Raw genomic sequence first — 19934 nt, 5'->3', positions numbered from 1 at the left:
GTTGTACGATGACGGAGTGACGTTTACGACCATCGGGGAATTAGCAATTATTGAGACAAGAAGAGATAATTTCGTGCAGCAAAATCGAGAGGCTCTGCTGCTTGCTGATTTTGAGTGCCGGTTATAATATTTATATCATTATTATTATTATTATTATTATTAAAAGATCCGAGATCACGGGTTTCGCGTTTCGATACAATGTGTGTATGCAATCATTGCATCTTTCATATTGATCCGAGGCTTTTGCAAGAGCTGTCAAATTAACGATAGATTATTATTATCGTTATCATTATAGTTGTTTTCATTGATTTTTACACAATTACCGAATATATACGTAAAAAAGAATAATTGTTAACAAACGAGACGAACGAAAGTCACGTTTAAACAAAATGTTTTTTGCAAGATTGCAAAAAACTGCAATTGAAAAAAAATTTGAACAAAAAATAAATAAATAAATAAATAAATAAATAAATACTGCAAACTGTAGGAAGAAAAATGTTGATCTATCGAACGTACGATAAATTCTGAATTTCACCATTATAAATATAAAATAATAAAGTGCTTATCATTATAATTGCATACGAATATAACAAAAACATTCGGCGAGTTGAATATATCTGAGGAAACTAAATCGAAAGAACAGAAAAAAAGATAATAAAATTCAATTTTACCCAAGCATTCGAACAATTTCGTAACATAACGCGTCTATACGATTCGAGTGTGAAAAAATGTGCAGCCGATTAGGTATAATCTATGCCGTTTCAATTTGCCGCAGGTCAGTAGCGGAAGAATCCATTCTATACCAAAAGTTTGAGCTTCAAATGCGCAAGGAAAACCACCTCCGTTAAATCCTTGACATTCGCGCGAAGTGAGGGACAGAGATGGAGCGATTGAGGGAGAAATAGAGAGAGAAAGAGAAAGAGAGAGAGAGAGAGAGAGAGAGTTAAAAACGTGAGTGTAAAAATAGTGGTCCTAAATTTGAAAGGACGACCGTCGGTCGGAAGCGAGAATCGCGTTTATCGAAACGATTAGCGTGAACTAACTAATAGTAATAAACACTTGTTACACATCGACGCGGTGATCTGCCGAAGCACGGTTTATCGACATTTGCACGTGCGCACGTGGTGACATGACATTATGTCCATTTAAATCTGCGAGATCGGACGATGAGGTATGAAGTTTCTCGGTTATTATACCGACGCGACGTGTATACCCGCTGCTTTACATATGTTACATATCAATGGTCAACTTAAGTGTTTAAACCAACTAATTGTAGGTACAATGATCTGAAAAAGTCAAGCGAAGGTGAACCTTTCCAACTCCCACAGCGTAATTTATTCTTTTAAATTAATAACGATGATCGCCGCGTTTTGTTATTAAAAAAAAATCCTCCGACATTATCTCTCGTTCTTTGTTCAATTTAAATTTCATTTTCGCGAATTGAAAATTTATTCTTTTCGTTTCCTCGCTTATTTACATACATATATATATATTAAATTATTTAATTATTTACTTCGGACATAATATAATGATATAAATAATGCAAAAAATTTCTTACTACCGATCCGATTCTTATATGTACATACATACATAAAACTGTAGTATGTAATGCGTTACCGTTATATCCGTAAAGAAGAGAAAAAAAAAAAAAACTCACCTTTTTGAGGTATATGTGCGAAGGCGGACGATATCTCGACACTTCTATAGCCCACGTCTTCTGAAACAAATTGAAAACGTGTTTAAAACGAGGTTAGTTTTTTTTTCCCCCCCTTTTTTGCTCCCCTCTTCGTACAGTTTCCCATATATTCACACTATATACGTCAATAATAGAGTGTAGAAAAAAGCTATTATTAATATTACTACAGGAAAAATAATATGAAATTTTGTTTTCAAACAATATTCGAAAGACTTAATTAACTTACTATATGCTCAAACATTATAACATAATTAATTCCGGCAGTGCAGAATAATAAAAATAATTACTGTTCATGCACTACTACTATACTACTACTACTACTATTATTATTATTATTATTATTATTATTGTTATTAATAATATTGTTATTATCATTATTATTCTTACAGTTACACGCACAGCTAATGTGGTGTCTGCATAAAATATCAATGAATCACGATATGCGGTGTGTTGCGCATAGACGTTGCAAGGTATACGCGCAAGATTTTATTTATTATAAATCAACGTTGCGGTCGTGGATTCTTCGAGGAAAACCTTCAATAAATGCGTGCATAACGTGTATAATATATCGTCCAGATACATCGTTCCGTATAGTTCAACAATGAAATCACATAGATTTTCCAATATATATATATATATATATTTCTCGAACAGGTTACATGCATACAGTATTTTCTTCGTATTTATATGTATGTATGTACTTGTACGTGCACCGGTTGTTATAATTTATCGAATCTCACTGTTTGTCGAGCAGCTACGTAGTCTACAATGACGACGACGAGATGATAATGATGATAATAATAATAACGATAACAATATACATATATTGTAACATAAAAATTTATAAAAAGTTTGCAAAAACGAGATAGAAATAAAATATTGTAATGTAAAATACATATATATAGCAACACACACATACTGTTGTGGAAGTAAATTTTTCAATTCTCTGCAACTTTGTTACGAAACGACTTGTACTCGTAAATGAAAAAAAGGAAGATGACAAAGTATCAATAAAAAAAAAAAAAAAGGGAAAAAAAAGAAAACAAATGAACGACACAGGTTCGATTGAAAATCAACTGTAATATCCAATATAGTATAAAGCAATCGTCATCCATCCAATCAATTACGCAATACCCTGCTTGTATATATATAGGTAAGTAGGTACACCAAACATTATTTATACTTGTAGCTTTTGCCGTACATATGTATAGGTAGGTATATACGAATTTTATTTTTAGACGGAGGCTTCGCCGCGTCGTCTATAGATCATATAATAATGTACAACAATGTGTCTACCAAAGTATGTGGTGTAGACTGTAGATACATACCCCGATATCAATATATATGTATATATGTATATGTGTATAGCTAATTATATGTATACATATATTATAATGTAGAATACAGAGATATTGCCTATCGTAAAATGCAATATATATGTATGTATAATAGAAACAACCTTCGGGAATAATAATAGAACCTCTGTCCGTACATGCTCTTCTATGTATGCGAGCTATATGCATGTATGTACATTAGAATATTAATATGCCGGTGCGTATGCGTCTAAAAATATCGGCAATGCTCCCGGATGATCGGTCGAACAATGTACGTGATAAAACAACAACGCGTATGACGTGTAACGATAACGTCGAATCCCAAGACCCGGTTTAAAGCGTAATAAACATTATTTTCACTCCTATTCCGCGGTTTCACATTATTTGCAATAATATGTGAGGTGATATCAACGGTTTTTAAACAATTTATTTTCAATTTCTCTCTCTCTCTCTCTCTCTCTCTCTTCTACATACTCTGCATAATTTCCGAAAAACAACACTAAAGTAGATATACAACCGCGATTGCGATGAAATTTTACTTTCCGAACATGCGTATTATGTAAATATGTATGTACGTATAAATATTCGCGGTGCGCGTGTGTTACAAACACGATGACGTCAACCGTACAAAATACTGAAGTAAAAGAGATTAAAAATAAAAAAAAATAAAAATTATAATAATTATCCATTCCTAGGATTTTTTTCCGCTGAAACTTGCCTCGGAATTCTCATGATTATTATCCGTATACGCGACCTTTGCAGCCTACCGGTTTTTTCTTTATCTTTTAATATATGTATATATATATTTCAATTTCATATAGAAATTTTATTTGAATTTAATCGTTCCTACTGTTTTTAATTTATATTATATATATACACATACGACGACAAGGAAGAAGAATCATTTTCACAAGTCAACGCTGCATAATTTAAGAATTATTCGAACCTTTTTTTTTTTACATACATATGTATATGTATATATAGATCGACGAAACATTTTTGCATTTGAAATTTTACGTTGTTGTTTATAAAAAATCTGGAGTTCTACGCAGGTTGTAATAAAATCTATACCTGTAGAGGGCTGAGAAGTGATCGTAATAAAAATAAACGTGTTTTATCGACGTGCCGAGTACTCGGTTTTACTTATATTTCTCAAGTATAGTTACGAGTATATACCTTCACGTAATACCCATCATATAATGTAAAATCTAACAATAAGTACGACAGCGCAGCAAAACTCGTAGGAATTCTTATGTATACCTGAGATCTGATACCTGCTATATGTATTCATACACTTGTCATCTACGTACATACACATCCTATATGCATACGTACGTACGTACATACATACATACATACATACATACATACATGCAGACGTAATTCTTCTTTCCCATGGCAAGGTGATCACTAATTGCCCGTATCGATTAATTCACCGTTCTATGAATAACTCGGTAGAACAAAACAATTCCAACTCACCGCTTCTCAATTCCACTTCAAATAATTTCCATTTTCTATAATAATATAATTGACGGACGTCTGATACGTACAATTACGTAAGATACGTAAATTTTTGCTAAATCAATAATTCTATTATTTTGCATTTATAAATTGAATAAATTTCGCTTTATTTTTAAGTATATATATATGTATATTTTATCCACTATATTGTAACATAGTAACTGTTCCTTATAAATTTTAACTCTGTCACAATATTAACAGATAATGAAAAAAAGGATTTTATTTTACTCGATAGTTAGGCGTTTATACGACGAAGACCGACGAAGAAAACTTTACAATCTCCTTCTTTTTTACATTCGTCAACGTAATTCTTATTATACCCATGACCCATGATGCATCATCAGTTTTTCCTCTCCTGCCACGATACGAAGTATGTAGACATATAATTATCGAGTACATAATTATAATATAATTGATTCGTACATAAGCAAAGTAATCTTTAAACAACGTCTACACAATTCTCGTACACCGACGATAATACCTTGTAGGTACAATAGACGTGAGTAGGATAAAAATAGTAAATCCTAGAATTGCACTCGAGACTGGAGCGCGCAGGGAATCTAAGCTGTGATTCGCTCGCTGTGAAAGAGAGGAAACTAAGAATGTGAAAAGAACATAATGACAGAACGAACTCACAGATCTTGCGATTTCCGAGTAGTTTTCTATTGGTGAAGAAAATTATGTCCACGCACGATTACACGCGCTTATATTATTGCTGCAAGAAATATCCTGCGCGATAAGGGGTAGAATAAAAAAGAAAAGAAAAAAAAAAAAACGAAACGAAACGAAACGAAACACCGATCAAAGTCTAAAAATGTAATTCAGACTGCCGCTGCATTAAAAACCGCATATAACCCGTATCTGGCCTATGCATCGTGCAACATCCGGTTATTAAAATCACGTAATAAAATTCTGACCGTAGATAATATTCTTATACGCGCGCGCGCGTGTGTGTGTGTGTGTGTGTGTGTATCATCAGGATATAATAAAGAATTTCCTTCTTCGTATAGATGAAACGAGAAATTTTCTTCTCCTCGGTATTGTTGATTTATTTATGAGAAGAGAATTCAAAAATCAAATTCAAAATCAAAGGAACTTATATAGAATAGAAAGGAAAATAAGAGAAAAAGAATAAACAAAACATAGGAAGTAGAATGGTTATACGAATACAGTTACGGAGATCCATTGCATTGCTTTCGTCTCTATCGTGTCTTTTGATTCAATAACAATGCGACTCACTTCCGGCGTGGAATTGCAGTCGTGAAGATCGCAGTGAAAATATATCAGAATGCTGTTTTGAACCTTCGATGATAAGTAAGAAAATAATGAATTATTTATAGATTCGTTTATAGTTAATGTGAGCTGTATCGCATACGTGAAGAGAGATAAGAGGAATCCATGATAATAATAATAATAATAATAATAATAATAATAATGATAATGTGGATAAAGTTGTTGTGAAATTCGGCAAGTGTGAGAGGATGAAAAATAAGAAAAAAAGCAACGTAGTATGAGTAATAAAAGGAAAAGTATCGGAACGAGGATAATCGCCGTTGCGATGACGCACGGGCGGTGAAACGGATGACAGAGGAGATCTGGAAGCTGAAAGGAAGGAAGAAACGAACGAAGGAGAAGCGGCAAGCAGTGAAGAGTGAACACTGAACGAGGGTCACTGCTCGGCGCATTCCTTCGACTCAAGTTCAAGGCGACGAGAGTGTAGGTATATAGGTAGATTATAAGAGAAGAACCACGAAGCTGTAATACCTGCACGCGATTCGCGGTTATCGAAGAGAATATACATAAGACGAAATGAAAAGCGAGAAGAAGGAGGAGAAAAAGGAAAAGTAAAAAACGAGAAACAGACGTAAGGGGGAAGAAAAAAATGTCTATTAGAGACTCGTGCGGAGATGATGAAAGGAAAGGAAAAAAACAATACAGTCGGTATAAATTAATAAAACGTGTATTATAAATAAACATGACAAGAAAAAGAACAAAAAATTCAAGTCAGACTCTGCGCGTTGCAGAAAAAAGCAGAGAGTCAAGAATTTTTTTATCCTTGCGAGAGTTAAAATACTGCTAATCATTGTTGGGGTAAAAAATCGGGTGGATAAATGTATTATAAATTGTAATAAGGTTGTATGGGAACGAATTAGAATTTGAGATCGACTTGATTTCGTTTTTTCGTTTTTTTTTTTTTGTTTTTTTTTTACGTTCTTTCGTTTTTTCTTTTCACGTCAAATTCGTTCCAACTTGTACTGATTTTTTTTTTCAAAATCTTTTTTGCACGTCACAGATCGCAGAATACGATTTAGTTGCAACTTTACTTAAACAATTTTACTATCCCTTGGCTTATGGAATGGAGTAGTTAGAATAAATAATCAGATTGTATATTGTGAGAGCATATATATATATATATATGTATAATAATAAAACGTTTGTTAACGGAATAGTTTCAGACTAGCAGCTTTAAGGCGCTCGACTAACTCGCGACAGGTGAAACGAGCCTGACGATGAGAGTAGAACCTGATAAGAACAATTACTGGCCATTACTTATCGCTCAATTGATTTACGTACATTCCATAATCGCGTCTCAGAATCAAGCTGAATGTAAAATGTACGTAACATTCCCTGACAGACGTTCATCGTTTTTAGAAACTTATATTTAAACAATATTGTAATTATTACAATTCTCTTGCAATGTTGGAGAATAATTTTGTCGAAATGATAATCAGTTCGTATAATATAAAACGTTATATAAACACGATAATCTCGTCAACGAATTAACCAGCGCACCATAAATTCTAATAGATCGTTATTATTCTAAGAGTGAGTAATTCATCAGGGATTCCAAGTAACGTTCTTTCAAACTTACATAAAAGTTACAAACTAAATCTGACACGTAGATATCTGTCATTTTGGTATTTTCCCTCATGATCGATGAAATTTATTAGTCATTAACGTCGTACCGAGTGTGCGTTATAAAAAATCGCTTCACCTGTGCGCATAGATAAACAAATTATACGTTTATAATGTATAATCGAGTGTTTTAATTAAATTAACGATCTCGTAATTGTAAGACTAAAAACCCAGAATACGTTGTAAGAATCCGAAAAATAAAATAAAATTGAAAAAAAAAAAAAAAAAAAAAGAAGATGAATCTTCCTCGTTAAACGCTGAAGACGAAATTCTCTCGCGAAAATCACCAGTACGACTACGGTCATTGTCATATATATACATTATACATATACATGTATATATATACATATATGTACACGACGCACACGTACTACGTGTAATATCCTCGTTGTTATTAATGGAGATTCTTTATCGGGTGATTCGACTAATTTGCAAACGAAAAGCGAGCGAAAGAGTGAGGCTAAAAATACGCTCTTAGCTAAGGCGACAGTCTGCGAAGCGTTTGTGTAAAAGCAAGCCGTAGGTACGTACCTATACATACATATATGTATATATATCGGTGCACACAGGTATTATATACTCAGAGACGCGGACAACTGGCAAGATGCGTGTATAAATAGTTATAAGTATAAATATGTGAACGGTATGAAGAACGCAAAAAAGTGGCTGGCCCAGAATAGACTGATAGACGGCGTCCCGGGGTATTTCAAGCTGTCGGCTGCTGGAAAATCGTAATTCTTACTTTTCTCACCGAGGGAGGCAGGGGACTCTTTGCACGCTCAGATTCGCCTTCTCTTCATCATTAATAACATCAAGAAACATCTCACATAAATCAATTATTATTTAGCGTGATGAAAACTAGATGAAAAAAAAAAAATAATATGAATCATTCTAATCAAAATATCACAACTCATCGAGTTTCAGATATTTCGAACCGAAAAATTGACTGAGTAACTTTCTCAAGATGCGAATATTTAAAGAAAAAAAATACATGCAGTGTCGAACGTAAGAGTTAGACTGAAATGGAAGAAAAAAAAAAATCACTACTATAGAAATTCGATAAAAATATGATAAATAAATAGGAAAAATCTAGTCAAACTTCCGGCAGAAACACGAAAATTTTCATCTTTCCCAAAAAGCCTTAGAAAATTACTTTTGTAATTTCAATGAGTTGAGAAAAATTAACCAAATTCCACGAAGTTGTGTTTGATCCGTTTTTCCGAGTAGGTACTTAATTATATCAGAGAAAACAAACAAAAAAAAAAATAATCCTTTTCTTAAAATAATTGTTACAAGGAACGATTCGAATAACTTGGCGCTAAAAATTGTCTATACACAATACAAGTAAAAAAATAAAGGATATTAACCGTAGTATCTAATCATCTGGAATCGATGAAAAAGTGTACGAATTACACGAGCATAATGTAATATATAATAATGATAATAATAATGACAATAATAATCGTAATAATTCTTAAGGCTGAGGATGAATTGCACGCGAAGAAGCTGCAGTTATGTAACGCGCAAGCCGCGGATGATCACCGAGAGGATGGTGACTATAGAGTGAGTCACCTCCTCGTGGGTTTCAATGTTATTATTATATATACCTACGCTCGAGAGGAACCGAGAGAGAATGTAATTTGGTAATTTAGAAACGTCAGGATTATTGGATAATTGGTACAGTGACGAGCAATTCTGAAAATAAACCGACTCGCCTCGTAACTCGATTATAAACGGCCAGGCGTCTCTATGCAGATATTACATATAAAATATATATATTTAATAACAATAAAATTATAATAAAACTTCAATCGCCCGACTTTGACTTCTTTATATAACCTAGATAAAAACAAATTGAATTTACTCTGTGAAATTTTCATCATATATGTATATGCGATAACGAGGTAAATGTATAGTAATGATGATAATATATTTATGAGACATCCGAATTGTCTGTAACGCCGTTTGGAGAACGTGAAGTTTTCCTCGCTTCGTAATAATTCAATTAAAAGCCCGCATTAATTGCGCTGATTTTACCGTCGAGTAAACCTGCCGCAAAGTGTTCTCTTCGTAACTGCGGTCGACGTCGTTGACGTCGTTGTCGTCGACGTCGTTTCTCCGGACGTGCGCATTTAAAACGTCGCCTAACTCCGAAGTATAAATTAATTAAAATACGACCTGCCAACACTGCAGACTCTCGGTGTTATTATATATTTTTCTACCAATTATCGTGCGTGAAAGTATTCACAAAATTTTTTCTTTCATCCCGTCATCAATCGTTAAGTCTCCTCCACAGGTTAGTTTGATTTTTGTACAAATTTTCCGATGGTTTCTAGGCCAAGAATCGATAATTTTTCATTGGTTTCATTACGGGATAGTTGAGCGTTCTAGATTTGTTAAATTATTGGATTGGTGAGCTGTGAAGATTTCTTTTAATTAAAAGTCCAAGAATAGAAAATACCGGAATTTTGTTGAAATAAAAAAAAAAAAAAAAAAAAAAAAAAAACTTAAAATCTGTGTTCCATATGTCCATCAATAAAATATGATCAATCGTAGAGCAAAATCAAACAATTTTCAAGAGATTTCGAACGGACCTTCGATATCTAAGCTTCTTTTTAATAATCCCAGTATTGCCAATTTTTTTTTTTTTTTTTTAATTTTGAAAGAGACTTTCATGACTTACGATTATGGTCATTTGGTACTTAAACCCTGAATGCACGAGTCGTAGGTAACCCTGTGATAAAATATGGATCAAAAGTGGCGATTTTTTGCCAACCAACCTGTTGCACTGTTCATATTTTATTTTATTTACATATTTTTATATTTTTTATTTACAAAAACAACAAACTGAGGATGAAGAATGAAATCGTGATCGCCGCATCGACCCGGTTTACGAGATTACGTTTCAACTGATACACCGCGTCTGATACGCGTGCATTATACACACACATATTTAAAGATAAAAAGATTGTTAAAAAAGCTGAACGTGGAAAAGTCTCCAGCCTGTCTGAACGGCTGATAATAAAATGAAACAGTGGGGAAAATTTCCTGAAACTTTCCAACGTATCAACTCGTTTAATTTCTCCTGTAAACGTTTTTTAAATACAAAAATTTCTTTATTCACTATTACAAACTTATTATACGTTATGAATTTTTTTTTTTTTCTTTAACAATTTCACGATGCCCACTTTAGACAAATTTTCACGAAGTTTCATCAGTAAAGCATACTTTTCGCTCAGGCGTCTGTTTTTCTTTTCCTTCAACGGTCTTTCTTTCTTCTGCTTTTTTTTTTTTCTCTTGATTCTATCTCGCGTAATACACTCAAGTGTGCGCAGGTTGTGAAGATTCGATTAAAATAGTCAATTATAACGATCGCACGGCCGGATTTGCCGGCGTGTAAACGCGTCCAAATCTCAAAACCAATCTCGTTTATACCAGATATTATTATACATATAGGTAGGTATGTAGCACATTCCAATCTCGATACAATAAAAGGCACCTGCGTCGATCAAATCGATTACTTTGAAATCGTTTGAAATTAAATACTCATCTAAAGTACACAACAAAATATACGTATACATATCGTTATACATACATACATACACATACATATATATATATAGGAAAAAAGAAAATCCCGGTTAATATTTGGAAGAATGGGAATATTCTTGTCTCTGAGGGTCTTCTCACAGCTACTGGACGACTTTGACGTTGTCATTTACGATATCCGTCTCGAAATGTCGTCAAGCAAATTATTTGAGATGCGAAAAAGGTGCTTAAAAACCCCATTCCATACTACTGTTCTCAACAAAAAAAAAACACTCCAATTCATTATCATTTGCGGTAGAAGAAATTGAAAAACAAATATTTCCCAGATTCTACGAAATCGCAATAGTAAAATTCGCTGATTTCATGCCATTTCTTTAACTCTATGTCAAATGAAAATGTATTCAAGTTCTTTTCCGTTCAGAATTGCGTATAATATATGTATAGAACGAGACTGTTGAGTTCTTTTCCTCATTCGAATTACGTGGACTTCGATATTTCTAGATATATACCTACATACGACATATCGTCGAAATTGACCAGGGCAACACCGTAAAACGAACGATGATCGAAGAGCCTTGAGGTCACCGCATGCTGGACCACCGGCATTATAATACCTCTAATATAGTATAAATAGTATAAATAGTATGCATAGACCAACGGCAACCGTATGCATGTTGGTACCTACATTACATTTACGTCAAACTAACCAGAGAGCTATTATTAGCTAATGAATGTCGGTGTGTAGGTCAGCACGAGAGAGATCTCGAGGAAGTCGCCGCTAGCTGTGCTCTCTCCTATACCCATTTACACGAGAAGGAGAGAAAGATGAGAGAGGAGAGAAGGGTGAGGCGTGGGTGGAAACGGAGGGGCGTTAAATTGGCCGTTGCCTCAGCTATACGCGACTTTTCGTTATTTGGTGTGTAAAACCGAACACCGAAGACCGAACATTAACTAATTTATATCGCGTATAGATTATTATAGACCAGCCAGGCATATATAATATGTATATATGTATACTCTATTAGACGTGTAGGTGGAGTAAAGTCGATCCGAGCCTCGAGAGCTGAGCGAGAGATAACCGAGATAGGAGATACAACGAGGGGGCGGATAAATTATTGACTCGATGCAAATACGCTCGTTTATAGACGTTTCAACGCTAGCTCCCGCAGGCGCGTATTCATCATATCATATCGTGTGTATATATATATATATATATATATATATATATAATATACATGTATTATATCTTATATATACGTTATAATTGCGCAGTTGTTAATTAATTAACTCTTTATCGTGCATGGTGTGCGTACTATTATGCGGAATGATTGAGAATGAATAGGTATATATACGTACCTAAGTATGTTATATCTACCAAAAATCAAATTTCAAACAAAAATTAGTGTATGTGTGTATATTATATATATATTCAAATTTGAATCGATTCATATTTTGATCCTACTATTTGCGTATAAATAATGTTAAATTCGGTTTAAACACGATTAGAACGCACGTGACCAACAATTATACAGATTCGTAGAAGATTTTGTGAAAAAATTGAGACACAGTGTTTGAGACTGTTTTATTTTCTGTTAAACTTATACGTCAACTGTATAATTCACGTGAAAAGCTGGAACGATTCTCTGCCTTGGACGATAATATGAAATATTTAACTAAACATAATGTCCCAGTAGTTCCACTTTATGTTTCTGTTATTTATTACATTTCCGTTAATCAATATGACACAAATTATTCTAATTTTAACATTTAAATTATCCTATCAACATTTAACTTGTACTTTGTACTTTTTTTTCACTTAATAATACATTAAAAAAAAATATTTAAATCAATCCAAAAATTTTAGTGGACCTGCTGAGACATTTTTTTTTTTTTTACATCGTGTATATACACACATATAATCACGTCGTTGCCGTGGAAGAAAAACATTGCGGGAAATTCTGGAAAAGCTACATATATATGTATACTATACGATACTAGACTATACTAATAAGTGGATATACGTTGCGCATGCGCGTATCTCTGCTGGTGTACAACACGTATAGAAATACACGCACCGGTTATTCAAAAGAATTCTAAAAATATCCAACACCCACGATAAAACATCTCTGCAGTATTTCTAAAATTACAACAACCCAACCGGATCTTGGAGGAGAAATATGCGTATAATATTTTTCGACCTCGGTTGGTGTATAGTATATGCGCGTGAACTTCGCTGAGAAGAAAAAATTTATCCCCAACTCTGGAGATCGTGAATTGTGTTTTTTTTTTTTTTCCCCTACCTCATCAAGAGAACCTGAGTTTTTTTTTTATCTGGATTAAAAGTACGTAATACCAACAGTTTGCGTAAACATTTCTTTAGAGGGGAAAAAAAAAAAAAAAAAAAAAAAAAAATCGCTATGAATCGCAGATACAAATACACACATGTGAATAGATGCATGTAGGTATATATAACAAGAATATACATATATCGTACCGTATGACTCTTTGTGGTTGGCGTTCTCGATCTATAAATAGAATCAGCTGCACGTCGATGCCAGCGGGCACAGTATCATTTATTTCTCTCGAACCGATAACGCTCAAGTGTCCGATAAAACAACGGCGAAACCCTGCCATTTCTATCGTAGGTATACGTGTCGGTTGTGTAAGGCGGATGTGCTTGCACCTATAACCTACAAGCTTACGTAGTTCTACGAGACCTGAAACTGTATTATATTGATTTGAAATATCAGATCGAAAATCGATGAAGTATTATGCATGTAACATAAATATTGAACAAATTATATTCCACGAAAAAAAAAAAAAAAAAAGAATAAGAGGAAAAAGATTTTTTTTTTTGAGAGTTTTTAGACTGTTTAGTTTACAAAGTTTCGAAAATTCTTAACGAGTCACCAAAAATTCTGTGTTCATTTCTGAATCCTTTGACGCAAGAACGAAGAATTTCTCGTGACTCTTTGAGAATTTTCGGAACGTTGAAACATGGTGTTTAAAGTGGTGAATAAAAATGAAAAAAAAAAAAAAAAAAAGAAGAAAAACTCGTCCGGAATGGAAAATTCAGATTCTTGAGAATTATTTGAAATAAAAAAAAAAAAAAAAAACACCCATTCTGAGATTTTGTTTTTGACATTTTTCTGCAATTGTTCCAACTCTGAGACAGTGCCTTCAATATTTTTTTGTTAATTTTTTATTCAACTGCTCAATTATTTTCTAAATATTTAAAGCGATTTTAAAAGGGGGCCTTTCTTAGAATTCTTAAAAAAAAATTTCAGAAACTGTAATTTCTATTCCAAAAATTTCAAGACCGGGGCTCGTAATAGGCCAAATTTTGCCCTTTTTTTCCGTAGTGCTTTCAATTTTTCTAGTCAACTAAAACATTGAGCAGTCTGAAAATTTTCGAAAACTTCTCAAGTCTTTTTTTTTTTTACTTAAAACATTTTTAGACCGATTCCATTATGGAACGATTTTTGTCCAATCTGTTGGCTTATTCAAATTTTTTTTACCAGTTTCATAATGAAACCGGTCTACAAATGTTTTAATTGTAAGTTAAAAATACAAGTTTTGAAATTTTTTTAGGTATTCTCAGACCGTTGAAACAATGTTGCTACGGTTTCAGAGTTAGGAGGATGACAGAAAATATTTTCAACAAAATCAAAAATGGCAAGGGTCAAAGCTTGGTTGGATTCGCATGGAACTCCCCATATGTAAATCGCATATTAGCGCAAACCTAATCAGGTATACACGTATAAGGTAAAAGGTATAGTATTTTTAAGATTAAAACAGCGTTTACAGAACAAAAAAAAATACGCGAAATGAATTCAGGAACGTCGACGCGCGCGGTGTAATAATATTGTACCTGCGGGGCATTAACCAATTCACGTCTTCAGACAGACGGCGATTTGAAAACAAGTTAACGGTACTTGCAAAGTGTAAACGGATGAATTCGATACCCGCCGCTTTATCATACATACACAGCCTGAGTGCAGCCTTATTTTTATTTTATAATTTATGTAGGTATGTGCATGCCAGACGGTCGAAATTAGGAAAGAATTCAAAACGATCGATTATTTCACGTACATTCAGCGAGAGAATTAAAAAATACGGAGATTTCTTTTTTTTTTCTCTCTCTCTCTCTCTCTCTTTTCTTCTTCTTAAAATCATTATTTCAAAACGATATTTAATCATCGTTGTTATACTTTGGCCAACAATGCGATTCCTTCGATGTTCAAGTACTGTTTTATTTATTATTAGTTTTTTTTTTTTTTTTTTTTTTTTTATTAGTCTATTACTTATATCAAGTAGAAAAGTTGGTTAATTTATTTGTTATCAACATCTCGTCCAATTCGACCCGATCGAACACGATAGTATTTCGTTTTCTTTTCTTTTCTTTTCTCTTGTTTTTTTCTTTATTTAAGAAGATAAGATTTTTCACCAAAACATCCTCCTCGGCGAGCATCGCCAAATAATTAAACTGCATCTCGTTAATTGTAGAAAATAAATTTCTTCCAACATACGTATAATAAATAAATTCGCTGAAACACAGGTGTTATTATACTATAACTATTCATGTTCCATCATTGCATTAGATCCTTTGTTTTCACATATAATACGTATGTGTGTACAGTGATATTAATTAATAAATTCCCAGTGAATCACTGTTTTTTTTTTTTTTTTTCTTCAGAAATTCTACGCGTTTCTACGATCTGCAACGAATCGTTTCTTTCTTTCGCTCATTCGCGTCGTTGGTCATTGACACGTGAAATTCATACTGAAAAAAGAAACTCGTTCCAGTGTTGATTTCAAAAAATAGTATAAGCCACTGGAAACCTAGTAACGAACATCACCCCACATACACAAAGGCATGCATTTGTACAATATAAATACCTTCGCGACATATGAAATGTACGTACGTACACGCACACCTATATACGTATACGAAAATAGAAAACGAGGCCAAAAATACAATCGTGAGGTCTAGCCGGCCATGGTATTTCCGTCCCATGCAAACTTCTCTCTTCTCCACGTGTTTCACCAAATCTACGTACATACGTACATACGTATACACACCTTAACATACACGTTTATACATACACATATTTACATTTCACCACCGCGTTTTCGTTGCGCGATCGGATGGATTTATTTCTTTGTATTTTTAATGCTCGTTTTCTCCTCCCCCCCCCCCCCCCGCCCCCCCTACGCGCCCCACTTCCTTCCTCCCTGAATTTTCGCGCTATTTTTCTCACCCCCCCCCCGATTTGATTCGAGTCTACAGCCGACGTCGGGATGCCACTTCGATTACATACCGCTATATATAAAAGTAAAACTTGCCGCGTGTATAAAAGTTCAAGACACGAAAAAATATACGTATGTAACTTGTATGTGAAAGTATTATTTTCGTATATTTCTTCGTCTCGTCTAAGATTATGTGAAGAGAATTTCTCTCAAATTTTTTACTTAGCCGCCCAATTCCCAGATTGGTTTCAAATAAACAACCAAAAACCTCCTCTACAGCAGCGATCTCGATGTGAAGTTCGCCATTCAAAACACACGTTTTTGACTAAACTTTTTTTCTTGATTTCTTACAATTATTAATGTTTCTAGCAAGTAGTCAGTCCCGCAGTCAAATCGATGCCCCCCCCCCCCCCCCCCCCCCACCCCCGCAAATTCACTTAACAACTTTAAGGAAGTCGATTATAAAAGATCTAACTTTGCCGTGATAATTATAATCCCAGTAAGTAACTCTTCGGAGCCCGATGATAAAACAAGAATTTTCCATGTTTATGCACAGGAGTCAACCATTTTATCATCGGGGTCCGTAGAGCAACTAACTGGGATTATAATTATCACGGCAAAATTGGATCTTCGATACTCATCCTCTCTAAAGTTGAGTATAAAATTTCATCAGGGGCAATTGAAATAAGCCTATGTATGGATATATACTGAAAGTTGATAGTGTGAAAATGTGTGGTTATTTTTAACAACGTCAAACTGTGCTTTCGATGAGATATTATATGTATTTAATTATTTATTTATTTATTTGGAAACAATTTCGTCGACATTCCGGTCAAATTTCTCAAAATATTTAAAATAAGTAATCGCACCCCAACAAGATACGTACAACAACCTACTATATACATATATGTATTAATTATCTACACAAAAACTCTGTAAACTGAAAGACGAATAATGCGAATGCAATAATGTACCGAAGTCGAATTTCAATTTTGAAAATACGTATACATACATACATACAATAAAATGCAATCGTAGAAAGGATGACACGAAGTTAGTTTGCATGGCCGACGACCGACTGCATTCACGTATAACGCGTATAGGTCGTAGAACGGCGCGCGATCTCGCTTTCTAGAGCTAGTATGTACACCTCTACCGGTGGTACTAGCTAGTATTTCTGGCCGTTGGCCGACTCCTAACTTTAGCCCGAAACTATATATAGGATGACATTTGTGTACACTAGGTCCTATGCCCTCGGCTCCTAACGTCAAACCAAAAATGAATCCGTTCTCTCCTCTCTCTCTCTCTCTCTCTCTGTCTCTTTCTCTCTTTCTCGCTTCATAGAATGGAAATAAGTGTCCAATCACCAAATATTCATATATAACAATTATCCGTTAAGTACATATTTGCCACGACATGGGCACTTAGAACTTCTATATTTATATAGATATTTAGGATAATCGATTGAATGAAACCGGCTTTTCCACATCCCTGAAGGAAATCGGATATATATATATATACGTATGTACGTGTAGGAAATTATACATAAATATATTTATATATATATATTTGCCTGCACAAAGTGTGCACAGACGATCCACGGTTGTTTACCAACATCGTTGCATGCATGCAAAGACATACCTATATATTCCTTATGCATATATAAACTGGATATTATATATAGTTAATTACACACACACACACACGACAAACAAACGTACGATGACACATATTTGCATGTAGATATGTATGTACATATTTCAACCGGAAATATAATTTTAGGACCTTAGTCCGCACGTTAAGGTAACTATACATGTTCAAATAAAAATTATACCTATATGCATGTATATATGTATAATAAAGATCAGAAGCCCGGTCGATGATTTATCCGTTCGAGGCAGTAGAAAATAGAATCCATTATGTGTGTGCGAGAGAGAGAGAGAGAGAGAGAGAGAGAGAGAGAGAGAGAGAGAGAGAGAGAGAGAGAGAGAGAGAGAGAGAGAGAGAGAGAGAGAGAGAGAGAGAGAGAGAGAGAGAGAGGTCATGTACAGGGAAAGAAATATTGAAAATATAAAGTTTTACATACATCTATTCTATCTGTATAATAAGTATGACGAAAAGGCATGTAGTATGGTTAAAAAAATTTCGAGCAAGTTTTATTTGTGGACATATTTATGGATTGGAGAGAAATAAAAATTCATCAAGATTTATTTGTGATAATATTTACCGATATTACTTAAATCAAAATTTCCAAAATTAATCGCAAGCAATACGTTGCGGGTATTTTGTTTGTTCATTTGTTTATTTATTTCCTCGTTCCTTTCTTTCTTTCTTTCTTTCTTTCTTTCTTTCTTTCTTTCTTTCTTTCAGCTGTTAGTCATATCAACGATACGTACCTAAATGATTGGTATGGTGCATATTGTAGGTAGCACCATAGTCCATATATGCCTTTCGTCGTGAACCGTTTTAACGATATATTTATATCCAGTGAAAAACTCGCGTCACCAAGTAACATCCAAACGGTAAAATTATCACGATTCCAAAATCTTTCTTTTCTTTACTTTCTTCTTCTTCAATTATTTATTGCTTTTCTTTTATTTATCTTTTCACACTCGATGATTATCGTTACTATTTATGTTTATTATTGTTATACTATTACCACTTGCACAAAAAAATCACACACTACGATATTGCATATATACATTGCATACATATTATATATATATATACACATATATATGTATGTAATCGTATTGCAGTGCAGATGATGGATTGTTGAGAAGTATTAATTTTTTGATTTATTTTTCTTTCTTTAATTATCTTTTGTCACGATGACAGAAATAAAAATAATAATAATAATAACAACAACAACAGCAACAACAATAATCCTGCGCACTACGGTCGAGTTTAATCGCGAGTAATAAGGGGCTACGCGATTTTTTTCTTCTTTTTTAAAAGAGGCGAACGAAGGTTACAATTTGCGTGTATCGTGTAGGTATATTTTCACATGACAGAAACTTACACCAGGCCCAGTGTATTCTGGTTAATAAACGTGCGATCACTGGATTCGCGAAAATTCCGCACAGAGATCAGAGGCTCGATCAGGCCGAAACTGGCGGATATCTAGAAAGAGAACAAATAAAAATTCGTTAAACGATAATAAATCTGATCGAGAACAACTAGCTATATTGCATTCGAAGCAGCCTGTGTACATTACGTGTAACGTAGCTATGCGATTGCATTCTGATAACCTTAGTCCTTTAAGGGGCACATTTTTCACTTGCATATGAAACATGAAAATCATCGGTGAACTGTAGATTTTTCAGATTGCCGATTACGATTCTGCGGTCAAAATGGAAAAATTCAAAATGCCAAAATGCTGAATTTTTTCAATGAAATGGCACGTATAATAAAAAAATTGATAAATTTTTAAAAAAATCAAGAATAATTTCGACCCTGAATTTCATATAGACTAAGGCGAAATTTTTCTTTGATGCAAAATTTGGAGACTACCGTCCGCCATATTGGATCCACCACTTTGAATTTTCAAGCTATCATACCTGATTCGTATTCAGCGACCAGAAAAACTTCGGTATATAAAATTTGGCTTTAAAATTGTATTCTTTGTGCATTGATTTTTACGTTAACAAATTATTGTGAAGTTCTCG

At 33.8% G+C, this 19934-nt stretch overlaps 1 protein-coding gene across 8 annotated transcripts in view; it reads right to left on the bottom strand.

Annotated features, from left to right (window-relative positions):
- LOC124405654 (histone deacetylase 4) overlaps positions 1-19934 on the bottom strand; it is a 104958-nt gene that overhangs the window by 30586 nt on the left and 54438 nt on the right. For 4 of the 8 annotated variants that reach the window (XM_046880730.1, XM_046880732.1, XM_046880733.1 and 1 more), the window contains exon 4: positions 1658-1717. In XM_046880730.1, the coding sequence (XP_046736686.1) occupies positions 1658-1717 (60 nt within the window). Of the gene's footprint in view, positions 1-1657; positions 1718-18662; positions 18964-19934 lie in introns of those variants that run through there. The other 4 variants (XM_046880731.1, XM_046880737.1, XM_046880734.1 and 1 more) reach the window with 3 other exon arrangements.

The sequence above is a fragment of the Diprion similis genome, chromosome 4, assembly GCF_021155765.1.
Source record: "Diprion similis isolate iyDipSimi1 chromosome 4, iyDipSimi1.1, whole genome shotgun sequence".
Lineage (NCBI taxonomy): Eukaryota > Metazoa > Arthropoda > Insecta > Hymenoptera > Diprionidae > Diprion > Diprion similis.
Note: the sequence above shows the minus strand (reverse complement) of the source record. Positions and strands in the feature narration are given on the sequence as shown.